This window comes from Lipotes vexillifer, unplaced genomic scaffold (genome assembly GCF_000442215.2).
Source record: "Lipotes vexillifer unplaced genomic scaffold, Lipotes_vexillifer_v1.1 scaffold1012, whole genome shotgun sequence".
Lineage (NCBI taxonomy): Eukaryota > Metazoa > Chordata > Mammalia > Artiodactyla > Lipotidae > Lipotes > Lipotes vexillifer.
The window spans coordinates 504,994-517,254 of NW_006775534.1; the positions used below are offsets into that span (position 1 = coordinate 504,994).

Here is a 12,261-nt window from a genome sequence, read left to right on the forward strand (position 1 = left end):
CCCCCGCGACGTTCCCGTCGCTGCAAGACGCCATCAAGCAGATTCCCTGTGGCTTCTGAATCGGCTCCGCACACACAGCCCGCGCCCCAGGCCCACGGTGGCTTCTCTGGTGCTTCCCGCTGCTCATCCCGGGAACCGGCAACTGGACACGCCCACGCGCAGGCCCGGCTCACAAGCAGCCGCAGCCGCCAGCACAGGACTGGACAGCAAGCCCGCCTGCTGCCTCCCCTCGCCCCACAGCGCGGGGCCGTCACGGAGCCCGCGGCACAGTCGCTGGCAGAGCAGAGGCTTCTCACTTGGAGGAAGCTCCTGATCAGTTTCCTCTCTACGGGTCACGCTTCCGCCGTCGGGCGTGTGGGCTCTGCCTGCTCCGAGATCCTGGTTCTACATTGTCTAAGCAGCTCCGTGACGTGCTGCAGCGTCAGTGGAGCCCCCACCCCCCTGCAAAAAGCGGGAGGCGCCAGACTGTCGAGGACCCCGCGCCAAGGCTGCCCAGCAGTAACAGTGACCCCCCAGGCCGGCGTCAGCGGAGGCCGAGTGGGACCCTGGACTTTTTTTGCCCCTGCCCGGCAGGGGTGAGGAGGTGTCTCATAAGTTCTGCTGTGGGAGCACAGCCTGCGAAAGCCAGCTCAACAGAAGGTTTCAGCAAGGTCCAGACTCTCAGAAAGAGACCTGTCTCCAGGCTTCAAGTGAAAACCACCTGTCACACCAAGAGCCAGGAAGATCTCCAACTGACTGAAAAAGGACAATCAGGAGATGTCAACTGAGGTGACAGAAATGACAGAACTGTCTGACAAAGATCCCAAAGTGTCCTCAGTAAAAAGAAATGCTTCAATAAGCAACTACAAGCACACTTGAAATAAATGAAAGAAACAAAGAGCCTCAGGAACGAAATAGAAAATAAAAAGAAGAACCAAATGGAAATTTTAGAAGAGAAAACAAACAAAAACATGCATTAGGTGGGCTCAGTATCGCGCCGGAGGGGACAGAGGGAAGGACATCTGAATGTGAAGACACCCTAGAAAGTAACTCCGTGTAAAGGACAGGAGACAGACTGAAGAGGAAAAGCACTCACAGCCTCAGGCCCACGTGACGACAGTGAGCGTCCAGATCACGACGTCACTGCTGGTGCCCCAGAAGGAGAGGAGAAACATGCAGAGCTGAAAAAGCACGCGAAGAATAATGGCCAGAAACAATGCCCCAAATTTGGCAAAAAAGACGTGAAACTTTCAGATTCGAGACTCTTAAGTGAATCCACAACAGGATAAGCGCCCACATCCATATTAAGACACATCACCATCAAATCTGCAATTCAAGACAAGGAAAAAAACAATCTTGAAAGCAGTGAGCGAAATGCTACTCCAGTTACAAGGGAAATACGACTCAAGTAACAGGCCAAAGAAGAAAAACTGCGTGAGCCTGAGGTCAACACAGATAAAGCGATGCAGAAATTCAACAGCCATTCACGGTGAAACACAGGGAAGACAGGAACCCAAGGAGGAGCAGCTAAAGAAACTCACAGCCGACACCACATGTGACGGTGAGAGGCTCAACGCTTTCACCCTCAGACTAAGAAAAAGGCAAAAATGCCCACCAACCACTGGAAGAGACAGAGAACCCAGGAACGGACCCACAGGAATACGGTCCCCTGCGTCCAACAAAGGCACAGAACAAGCCCACGGAGGAAAGAGGGCCTTGCCCACAAACGGCCCCACCCTCAAACCTCTCACGTTAGGCCAAAACTCACTCGAAACGGACCACGGACTTAAATACAATACGTGAAACTACCAGGATCCAGGCCAGGCAGGGTCCACAGACCTGACACGGAAGCATGACTCACAGAAAGACAACCAGTCAGAGAACCTCCCCCAACAGACGGGAAACGTCTGTTCTGCCAACGACTCTGCTAAGAGGGTGGAAGGCATCCCCAGAGCACGAGAAGCTTCCACAAGGCTCGCAACTGACGCAGGACAAGGACCCGAAACACCCTAAGGGCCTCGAACGCACGGGCAGGCGACGGGATATCTCGCTGAGGAGACTCCACAGGGGCAAAGGGCCAAAAGAAAGTGTGAGCACGAAACCACACGTCCCACACCCTCAGGGCGGCTCAAGTGGAAACGGGGGCACCAGATGCAGAGAAACAATGTCCCCCACCCACTGCTGGGGACGTAAAAGGTACCACCACTGCAGAAAAAACTGAACGGCTTCTTGTAAAACTAAATACACTCACTGTACAACTCAGCAGTCCCACTCCTGGGCGCCAATTCAGGAGAAACAGAGACGTACACAGACGTTTATAACAGCAGCGGCCATATCAGTAACATTCCAGAGCTAGACACACCCCAGATGACCTTCGGCAGGTGAACGCCACAGAAGCAGCGGTACCTCTTCCCACGAAACACTCCTCAGCAGCGGACATGGCCACATCGGGGCAGAATCTCCAGGGAACTGTGCTGAGTGGAGCAGCACACCGTGTGATTCCACTTACTCCGTGTTTTCGGGATGATGGGAGTACAGGGACAGAGACAGACCAGTGGTGGCCGGGTTAGGCTTGGGGGTGGGGCTGGGAGGGCTGAGATGGGCCGGGGGGCCCTGGTGGGGATGGATGCTACGTCTGGACCGGGCCAGTGTTGGCGACCCGGCTCGAGACTGGCTGCACCCTACAGCCAGTTCTGCGAGATGACGCCAATGGGGGAAGCGGGTTAACAGTCTCTGGGATCTCTATTATTTCTGACAACTGCGAGTCTACGACTGTCTCAAAATAAAACCTTTACTGAAGAAAACAAAATGTTCACAACTTATAGCACACAACAAAGGGTAAATGAACAGGAATTCGGAATTTCAGAGGCTGTCCGTGCAGGGATATATTTCGGTGCGCAATGCCGTGAAGCCTGGGGCCACTCGCGGCCCGCTGTCTCCGTGAGGGGTGCCGCCCCTGCCCTGCACCTCTCACCCTCAGACACACCCCTGAGGTCATCGCCTGTGGGAGGCCCACTTTGGGCCTCACCGGAGAGAGAGGGCGGCCGTGTGCCTTGAGACAGATCAAGGAGGAAGGAGAGGGAGGGGCCGGTCCTGCTGGGCGGGACACGAATCCCAAAAAAATCTTTGGTAAAGTAACAAACAACTGCCCCCATCTATTAAAGTCAAGGACATCCACGACCTTTAACCTAGTGACCCTGCTTCTGGAAAGTAACTCCATGGGAGTATAGGCAGCACAGAGATCACAATGCATCTTCTCAAGGAATTAAATATCATGTTGTCAGAAGAAAATCAGAGCTTAATCAGCGACGATGCTTTTAGAACAAAATAATCCACCAACCAATAGCCCAACTGAAACTGGTCTAAACCCCGGGCGTCTGTCCACATCTGGAGCCCAGCCGCAGGGTCAACGGACACCCCGCTGGCCTCCAGGGGCCCCTCATCAACATCCACTCTGCTGGCGTCAACCGGGCTCATGTCGGCCCCTGCGGCCTGTTGCCGAGGCCAGAGGGTAGGGAATCGGGTGAGGCCCTGCCCACTGTAGCGAGCACTCTGGTGGAGCCACGCAGTCAGCGCAGACCTGCCAGGCCACCAGAGCAGGAGAAATCCACCGCCACATGTGGGCCGCTAACAGCAAAGGTGGCTCTCAGGATGGGCTCGGGGCTCCAGAAAGGAGGCGACCCGGAAGCAAGACCATGTGCGTCCAGCAGATGCACAAGCGTTTCAAAGCAGTGCCCACTCCTCAAAAACAAAGCAAAGCCTCAGGTCCCTCATTTACACCTCAGAGCGCTAAGGTGTTTACAGGGTGCTCTGTAAGGTCCCCAACTCAGCTGACTTCCAGTCAACAGGCAGAAAGGAAACAGACACCCGTGGAGACACCTGTGGAAACCACTGGCCACGTTCCCTCCAGGCGGTGCCTTCCTCCCCGACCGGGGTCTCTATGTTCCTATTTACCAACTGCCACGGCCACCAGTGTGACCTGTGACCTGAGGGCTGGGGCTACAGAGCAGAGCTGCTCCCAACTGGCCCTTCTGGGGGTGGCAGCGGGGACGGACCCGAAGGGCAAGGCAGGAGGGTCAGGTCCAGCCGCCTGAGGCCACCCCTTGGCACTGAGCAAAGGTGGGGCGTGTGCAGGTCCAGGCCGAGCCACAGACTCGTCTGCCCCAGTCCCGGGACCCGAGACAGGACGGAAGAACATGCAGAAAGGCCCAACGTGGGCACGGGTGAGGCCTGTGACCCCGGGCCGACCCCACAGGCACCCCACTCGGCTGCCTGCCGGCTAAGCCCTGCGAGGACACCTTCGCGTGCAGGGCGCGCGCACCTGAAGGAGAGCTCCGCATGCACAGGCAGGGAGCCGGGGGGCCCGGGGCCCGCAGCGCCCCTGCGGAGGAGCTTGCCCGTGCTGGCGTCGTAGATCCGAACTTCAGGGCCAGGGGGGGCCTTGGCATGCACAGGTGTTGGATGCAACAGAGTGGTTGGAAGCAGGCCCTGCCTGTCGGGAAAGGCGGCCGGGCTGTCCTCCCTGGAGGGGGTGGGGGGCGAGAAGGAGGGCGGTGAGGAGAGGCCGGAACAGATCGGGACCCCCGCACCTCCCTCCCGCCGGGACTGTGCATCCGCGTGTGAAGTCGTGGTTCCCCGTTAAGCCTGGGGCTCGACCTCGGCTGCGGACACAAGGCCCCCTGGAGAACGCGGGCTGCACCGCTCTCTCTCTGACACTGTTTCCGGCTTCACCTCTAAACACAGCACCCGCTCTGATGGAGCCAGTGCGCCGTCCGTGCCGCCTGGCTCTGCCCACGGGCCCTCTGCACCCATCCCTTGTCCTGGCCACCCCCTCCCGCCATGCTGGACTCTGTTAGAACCCTGTGACTCGATGGGACCATGTCCCAGCTGTGAAAGAAACAGCCGCAAACTAGGATTCGCTGCTTAAAGCTGACTTGTGTCTTATGAGAAGCACTTCCGCTTCCCCTCCAGGTGACACTGGTCAGAGGTGCTCTTTGTGACAGTCTGCGCGGCAGGGGCGGTGGCGTCTCCCGAGGGGGAGCAGCGGCCGTGTGGGCTCCAGCACGGACCCTCCCTCTGAGCCACCAGCCGCCCCCTGCGGGTGCCCACCTCTGGGATTTGGCCGGGTCACCACGTAGCGGGAACAGCCGCTCCTCCACCTTGTCCCAGCGCTCCAGGCAGCTCCACAGCCAGTCGGGGTTGACCACGTGCAGCTGCCCGGAATCCTGGGCCTGGCGCACCTTCTCCGTGCCTGCGGGCACATGCACTCTGCTCGGAGCCGCCGCGGGCCACCGGTCTGCCGTCAGGGCTTGGGGCGGCGGGGACAGCAGGGGTCCTGGAGGGAACAGCCCTCAGAGCAGGGCCCGCCGTGTGATGGCTCCTGAAGGGCCCTGTTTCTCTACGTCGGCACCCACCCCAGAGCCTCGAGCCCGGGGCCTCGGGGAGCGACACCTGGGTGCCCCCGCAGCGCAGACCGTGGAGGCAGCCGGTTCCGAGGGGGAGCCAGAGCCCCACCGGAGGCGGTTGGGGCCGGGGCAGGAGGGCGTGACTCACCGGCCCGCGCGGCGATCAGGTGGGTGGCCCGGTCGGGGCTGCCGGGCTCCAGCACCAGCTGGGTGAGGATCCTGGCGCCCAGGGCTGTGGCGTGGTAGTGCTCCCGCGTCTTCTCGACGGGGAAGTTCGTGGGGTGCAGCCCGCTGAAGATGATTGCGACGTCGGCCAGCACCCTGCCGCGCAGCTCGGGGACAATCTTCCGGATGTCGGGGGCGTCCTGGGCCTCCCCGCGGAGAAAGCGGTCGTACCTGGCGTAGTAGGCAGCGTGCACGCGGGCGAGGACCTCCTCCAGGTGGACCAGGTGGTCGTCGGCGTCGGCGTCCTCCTCCTCCTCCTCCTCCGCGCTCTGGTCCAGGGACTCGCCCACCGTGATGCCTGACTGCTCGCTGTTCTGGGACTCCGTCTCGGCCTCCCTCCTGTCGGCACAGCCGCCGCCCAGCCCGCAGAGGCCGTCCCGCTCGCCCTCCCCCTGCACGGCAGCCTGGACGCCGGGCCCGGGCTCCAGGCACGGACTGGCGCCCGGGGCGCCGCCCTGGGCCGCGGTGTCCCCAGCATGGCGGGTGGCCGCAGGCTTTCTCCGGGTCCTCTGCTCTGCACTCTCCCCATCAGAGGGGCCGGGGGACGGCCGGCCCTCGGACTCGCTGTTGCTGCCGCTGTCGCTGGGGACATCTGGGTCCGGGTCAGGGCCCACCGGGCCCAGCACGGGCCTCTTCCCCGGCGGTGTCCGCCCGTGCTGCTGGGTGCCCGCCAGGGGCCCCCGGCCGTCAGCGGAGGGGGCGCAGGCGGCGGGCCGGGCGCCCCTCTCCTCCTCCTGCCCAGCACAGGGCCAGCCCCCCCGAGGGCCTGCGCCCCCGTTGAGCTCCCGCGTGGGCTTCCCGAGGCCGTTGCTCTGCTCGACCCCAGACACCTGCCTTCCTTCCTCGGGATCCTTGCCGGACGGAGGCCGCTCCGTGGCGTCGGCACCTTTGGGAGAAGGGCTGACTGCACGTGTGCCCGAGACGAGGCCACCGCTGCCCAACACTGAAGAGGAAACCCCCGTGGAAGCAAACTCCGTCCACCGGCGCCCAGCTGCTAGCTGCAGGCACCTCTGGCCAGGGAGCGGCCCCCTCAGCCGGGAAGGGCTGGAGGGTGAGTATCTCAGGTTTGCAGGCCTCACCCGGTCACCTCGTTTTGGGTCCCACAGTGGTACGAGATGTGCAGAACATGCTTGGTTCCCAGGCTGTGGTCAGATCGGGCCCAGCTTGAGCTGTGCTGTGCAGCCTCGGCCCCGAGGGTGCCCTGGGGTCTCACTCCCCTGCCTACACCTCAAAGTTCTACTTTAGTGACTACAGCAATAACTATGCCTCAAAATGGATTATTTAAAAGCTAAAGATCATCAGAAACCCTTTAAACCAAAACTTTAAATTGTTTTCAGACCCTGGGCTCCAGCTCGCCTGGGAGGTTCCCCGCAGGCTCTGGGCTGGGGCCCGGCACCAACCACCCACGGGCTGGAGCCTCACACACCAAACTCCCAGTGTCATGCTTGTCTTTCAAGGAAAGCCGGGATGAAAGGCAGTATTCAGATGCATTAAATTAAATAGTATTCTTTCATCTTTACTCAACGGGAAAAATGTTTAGGCTGGTACCAGTAAAAGAAAAAAACAAAACCCAAACTGAAACCAAATAATACCACGCTTTTCAGCATAATGTAAATAAACCCAACACAATCTCTATGACTACTGAAATATTAATAAATGACCCAAACCAGACTGAATCCTGAATTAACAGCAGCCACAGCAGAGACAGGCCAGAGCCGGCGCTGACAGCCGGGGGCCACACCCACCTCTCCTCGCCTGGGGCTCCCGGGACCCGGACGGGGCGTTGATGTCACCTATGCCCTGGAAGTACACGTATTTCTTCACAGTTATCAGGTTGGGGGCAAACTTCCACACGTCTTCTCGGTCATCGATGATGCACACCATGGAGTCTCCACAAGGAAAAAGATTTCTAGAAGTGAAAATGCATCGGAACGACTAGCACAATTCACAAAAGGTCGTCACCCATCGAATGTCAAGACCATCTTTTATATGAAAACAGCAGAGAGCATATTAATCAGAACCAGATGCAAGCTGCACTGAAGGGCTTTTGTTTAGCTCACATTTAAAAAAGTTTCCGGAGAAAGTTATACGAAGACAGTTACACTTTTCTCCAGTGTCTGACACTCCTTAAGGCAGGAGTCATGGCAAATTCTTCAAAGGGCCAGAGTGAAGGGTTTACTGTTTGGGGCCATGGAAAGCCCTCACCCAGGGGAAGCTGGCACGGACCAATGGGCCTGGCCACATCCCAACACGGCTTTATTTACAAACACATGGAATCGGCCTGTGCCAGGTGAGAGCTATCAGTTACAGGCAGGAGGGCAAGGCCTTACTCAAATCTCGGCTGGGGCACCTACATGATGCCAAGCCCAAAGAGTGACTGTTGTATTCCCCAAAGCTATGAGGATGTAGGGGTGGAGGAAGAATGTTAACAAGGGTCCAAAAAGCCACCTTATGGACACAGGCCTGCTCTGTGGTCTTTTCACTTGATTTCTGCCCACAACACTTAGATTCAGACAGACAGGCACAAGGACGCAAAATTCAGAAGGATGAGTGCTTCCTGCCTGTTTTCTAGGATCGAGAAACAAACCCAGGAGAAATGCATGTCATTGTTCAGGTTTTCTAGCTGCTACTAAAGGCTACAACTAGTCAGAAAAAAAGTTCATGTGTCCAGAATTGTCTTTGGTGAGTCTGTTTTCCATAGGCAAAACATAAGCGGTAGCTAAAATGACTTACACAGTTAATGCCTTTAGCACATTTAATTCCAGATGAGGGAGGTGAAAACCACACCAAATCGAGACCAGGGAACAGAGCCAAGTGCCGCCCCCAGAGCTGCCGTGGAGCCCCTCTCCTCTGACACGCTCAGCCTCGGGTAGGTTTTCCCTCGAACAAGTCATCACACCTCCCTCAATTTCCTTTGTCCTCGTATCTGCTCGTCTGGATGCCTAACCAGTAAACACAAGAACTGTTTCTGAAACAAGTACTCTGATTCTCTTCTTGTATCCCATAGAGGTGAACGGGTCTCAGTCTGTGTGGATACCCTAAATCTGAAACACGAAATGTTAGCTAAGGGCGGCCAACGCCAGCCAAAAGGCCACTGAGGCCACAGCTGTTACTGTCCAAGTCTTAGGAATCAACAGCCATGAAGAAAGTTATACCTGATATAGGACATAATGGGGGGAGGCTACCTTTCTGGGTAGAAATGGGAAAATTCCTTGTACAGAGTGAGCAGGAAATTCCCAAGAATATAAATCAGCCCTCAGGGAGGGGTGGGAGGGAGCCCTGGTGTAACAGCACACAGACCCGCATTGGAAGGGGCACACGGGGACGAAAGGACGTGGAAACGGGCCGAGCGCCAGTGCAGAGTAGCACGACTTAGGATTTGATAACTGACTGTACGCTGCACAGCACTCAGGTCTTAAGGAAACAGAAGCCCGAGGTGCCAACACCCCCTAAAACTCCCGACTAGGCCAAACAGCCCCCTCACCCTCTGGGGAGGCTCTGGGGGCTGGGCCGCCCAGACTATCTCTCCACGCATCCCCCAGGCCCTGGTCTCACTCCTCTGCCGACACCCGTGTCGCCCCGGGCTCTGGCCCAAGTGCCCCAGGAGCCACCACTGCCTGGACATTCAAGGAGAGCAGGGAAGGGAGGGGTCTGGTTAGAAGACAGCAGACTCGCTACGTGCCAGAAAGTGGACGCTGGTAACCGGGAGAATAAATACAGAACGGTTGGCCTGATGCTCAAAATGCAGACTTTACAACAGAAACTGAACGGTGACCTCAGCGATGCGCACAGCCAGGTACATACCTAAGGTTCCCCGTTTTGGAAAACGGGTCAATACATTCGTCCCTTGATAATATTCGATGTGAAAAAAGCTTCTTCTCAGGATCTAAGAAGCCTTTGGAAAGAAAACAGGACAAAGTCACGTGTCTGCGATGCACTGATGTCCCTTCCTACGTGCGGTGATGTGCAGACACAGAGCACCGGCATCAAGCACTTTCCTCTTTCAGGTGAGACCATCACCCTCTTACAGTTCCTTCCCTCTAATCTTTTTTTTTTTTTTTTTTGCAGTACGCGGGCCTCTCACTGCTGTGGCCCCTCCCGCCACGGAGCACAAGCTCTGGACACGCAGGCTCAGCGGTCATGGCTCACAGGCCCAGCCGCTCCGTGGCATGTGGGATCTTCCCAGACCGGGGCACGAACCAGCGTCCCCTGCATCGGCAGGCGGACTCTCAACCGCTGCGCCACCAGGGAAGCCCTCCTTCCCTCTAATCTTAATGCAGGTAAGGGCTTTGGTCCAGGAAATGTTGACTGAATCTCACATCACCTGGAATCTTGCTGGGACAGCAGACGGGATGAACAAAGTTCAGTGTTACCCGGAAGCTCAGAGCCGTGGGTAATTAGCACCACGTCCGCCCACCTCGCAGGGGACTCAGAGTGGCATCAGGGAGGAGCCCGTCGCTGAGAGAAGTGGCGCCAAACAGGAGCTCAAATGCTGCTTTGCCTTTGTCATCTCCCTGACCTTCGTGTTTGCAAAGCAAAGGGGAGGGCAGGGTGTTCGGGCAGCACTCCTAAACTCACACCGTGTTTTCTCAAGCCTTTCTTTACACGGACGAGGAGGCACCTTCATAACCTCGCGTGCGTCCTCTCCCACACGGCCCGCCCACAGCTGCCTCCCTCTGTGACAAGACCCTTGACATCGCAGGTTTGACACCCACGCCTTACTGTTGCCTACTACTGACGGAGACGGACGCGTCACCGGTCGCTAGGCCTGCAGCCCGAGGTCCTCCTCCGGGCAGAGCCATGTGCCCCTCCTGAGGGCCCTTGTGCAGCGGGGCGGCAGCCGCCGGTGCTCAGGGCCTCGAGGTCACTGAGTCGTCAGTGCTGCATCGACAGACAACGCCAATCTCACAGGAGAAACACACTAGCGTTTTCCTATGTAAAGAACGTGTGTGAACGCTGAAGCCTCTCAGTGGCTAAACCTCAAACACTAAGTGTCAGAGCCTCTAGAATAAATGAAAAGCGTGTAAAGCGCTTAACATTCCTGCCCCAACGGAAGCGTTTCCACCCTCGTTACAACGAAAGTACGCATTTTGTGAAAACAGTAAAGTTGACAGGAAGGGGAAGTTACGAAAACCATCACTGTTAACACCACTGTCAGGCCTCCGCCTGTGTGGCCCCTGCTTGTCATCTGCAAATGATCAGACTGACGTGGCCGGTCAGCCGACTCCTTCCAGCTAAAAGCGCTGTGGCCACTAAGCTCAAATCCTCGTGCCTCCGAAGGCCTCGCAGCTCCCAGAGCTATGTGGGGCACCAGCCCTGGGGGCCACGCACTTCCTCCCGGGCCCTCTCTGCAGGTGAACCGTGGTCGCTCTCAACGCCCTCACCGGGGTGGCCGAACCACCTCGGGTCCCCCAGTAGAGGTGCTGCTTGGAGGGTCTCTGCACCCACTGTCGCTGGGATACTGCCTGCGGTTTCCTTGTGATGGCCTCGTCTGGACTTGCTGCAACTTGGGATTCTACGGCACATGGCGCAGCCTGAGATGGGGCAAGCCCTGCTCTCAGGAACCTCAGGAAGCGGCGATGGCCACAGGCCCTGGGGGGGCGGGCAGGGCGGCAGGCCGAGCAGGGATGCCCCCCCGGGACCTTCGCTGGTGCTCTCCGTGCCTAACAGACACCTAGCGAGGCTAGGTCCCAGAGGTGACGGCCACAAGGAGAAGCCTGAGGCCGCACCTGAAGACGTCACTTGCTATTCCCATGTGGGGTGTGGCTTACTCAACGGTGTGAGAACTCTGCAAAGGAGCTGCATCAGTTTCCAAACCATGCTCCCGCGGAGCTGCAGAGCAGCCATACACTGAAGCTGAACACGCTGAATGTTAGTTACAAGATGGATTAACTAATAACGCTGCCTCTGTGTTTGTGACTAACATTTCCTACAAAGGCACCAAATGTTAAAGGGGAATTTAAAATGTATTTCCCCACTGACAAGACCAAGACCCAACTGCAAAGGCGTTTGCATTTAAAAGTACTTAGTTTAACGTCCCTGTAACTAATCCTTAGGAGCTGTGACATACTGCAGGTGCCAATGTCCAATGATGGGCCCCAGTGGGCTGGAGCCCAAATGTGCCTGTGCAGGGGAAGCTGGTGCCCTTCACCCCGTCCCCAGCCAGAGCTGGGGGCCAGGGGGCTCCGGTGTCCATGCACGAGAGCAGCCAGCACAGAACCGCAAGCCCGAACTAGGACAGCAGGTTAATGCATCATCACGCTGCTCCCTTACAAGTAAGAGAGACTGTTCTGTCTGCGCTGAAAGTGCTAACTGCAGACAAACACAAGCAACATGGCTCCAGAGCTATTTCCAAATGGATTAACATTTTTTTTTTTAATTTATTTATTTTTGCTGCTTTGGGTCTTCATTTCTGAGCAAGGGCTTTCTCTAGTTGTGGCAAGTGGGGGCCACTCTTCATCACGGTGCGCGGGCCTCTCACTATTGCGGCCTCTCTTGTGGAGCACAGGCTCCAGATGCGCAGGCTCAGTAGTTGTGGCTCACGGGCCCAGTTGCTCCGCGGCATGTGGGATCCTCCCAGACCAGGGCTCGAACCCGTGTCCCCTGCATTGGCAGGCAGACTCTCAACCACTGCGCCACCAGGGAAGCCCCG

At 57.7% G+C, this 12,261-nt stretch overlaps 1 protein-coding gene across 1 annotated transcript in view; it reads right to left on the reverse strand.

Moving 5' to 3' along the window:
* Positions 1–12,261, reverse strand: part of CTDP1 (CTD phosphatase subunit 1) — a 42,140-nt gene that overhangs the window by 19,065 nt on the left and 10,814 nt on the right. The window contains exons 6-10 of the mRNA XM_007449960.1: positions 9,414–9,504; positions 7,355–7,518; positions 5,533–6,513; positions 5,089–5,230; positions 4,276–4,501 (exon numbers count right to left, since the gene is read on the reverse strand). Of these exons, the coding sequence (XP_007450022.1) occupies positions 4,276–4,501; positions 5,089–5,230; positions 5,533–6,513; positions 7,355–7,518; positions 9,414–9,504 (1,604 nt within the window). The remainder of the gene's footprint in view (positions 1–4,275; positions 4,502–5,088; positions 5,231–5,532; positions 6,514–7,354; positions 7,519–9,413; positions 9,505–12,261) is intronic.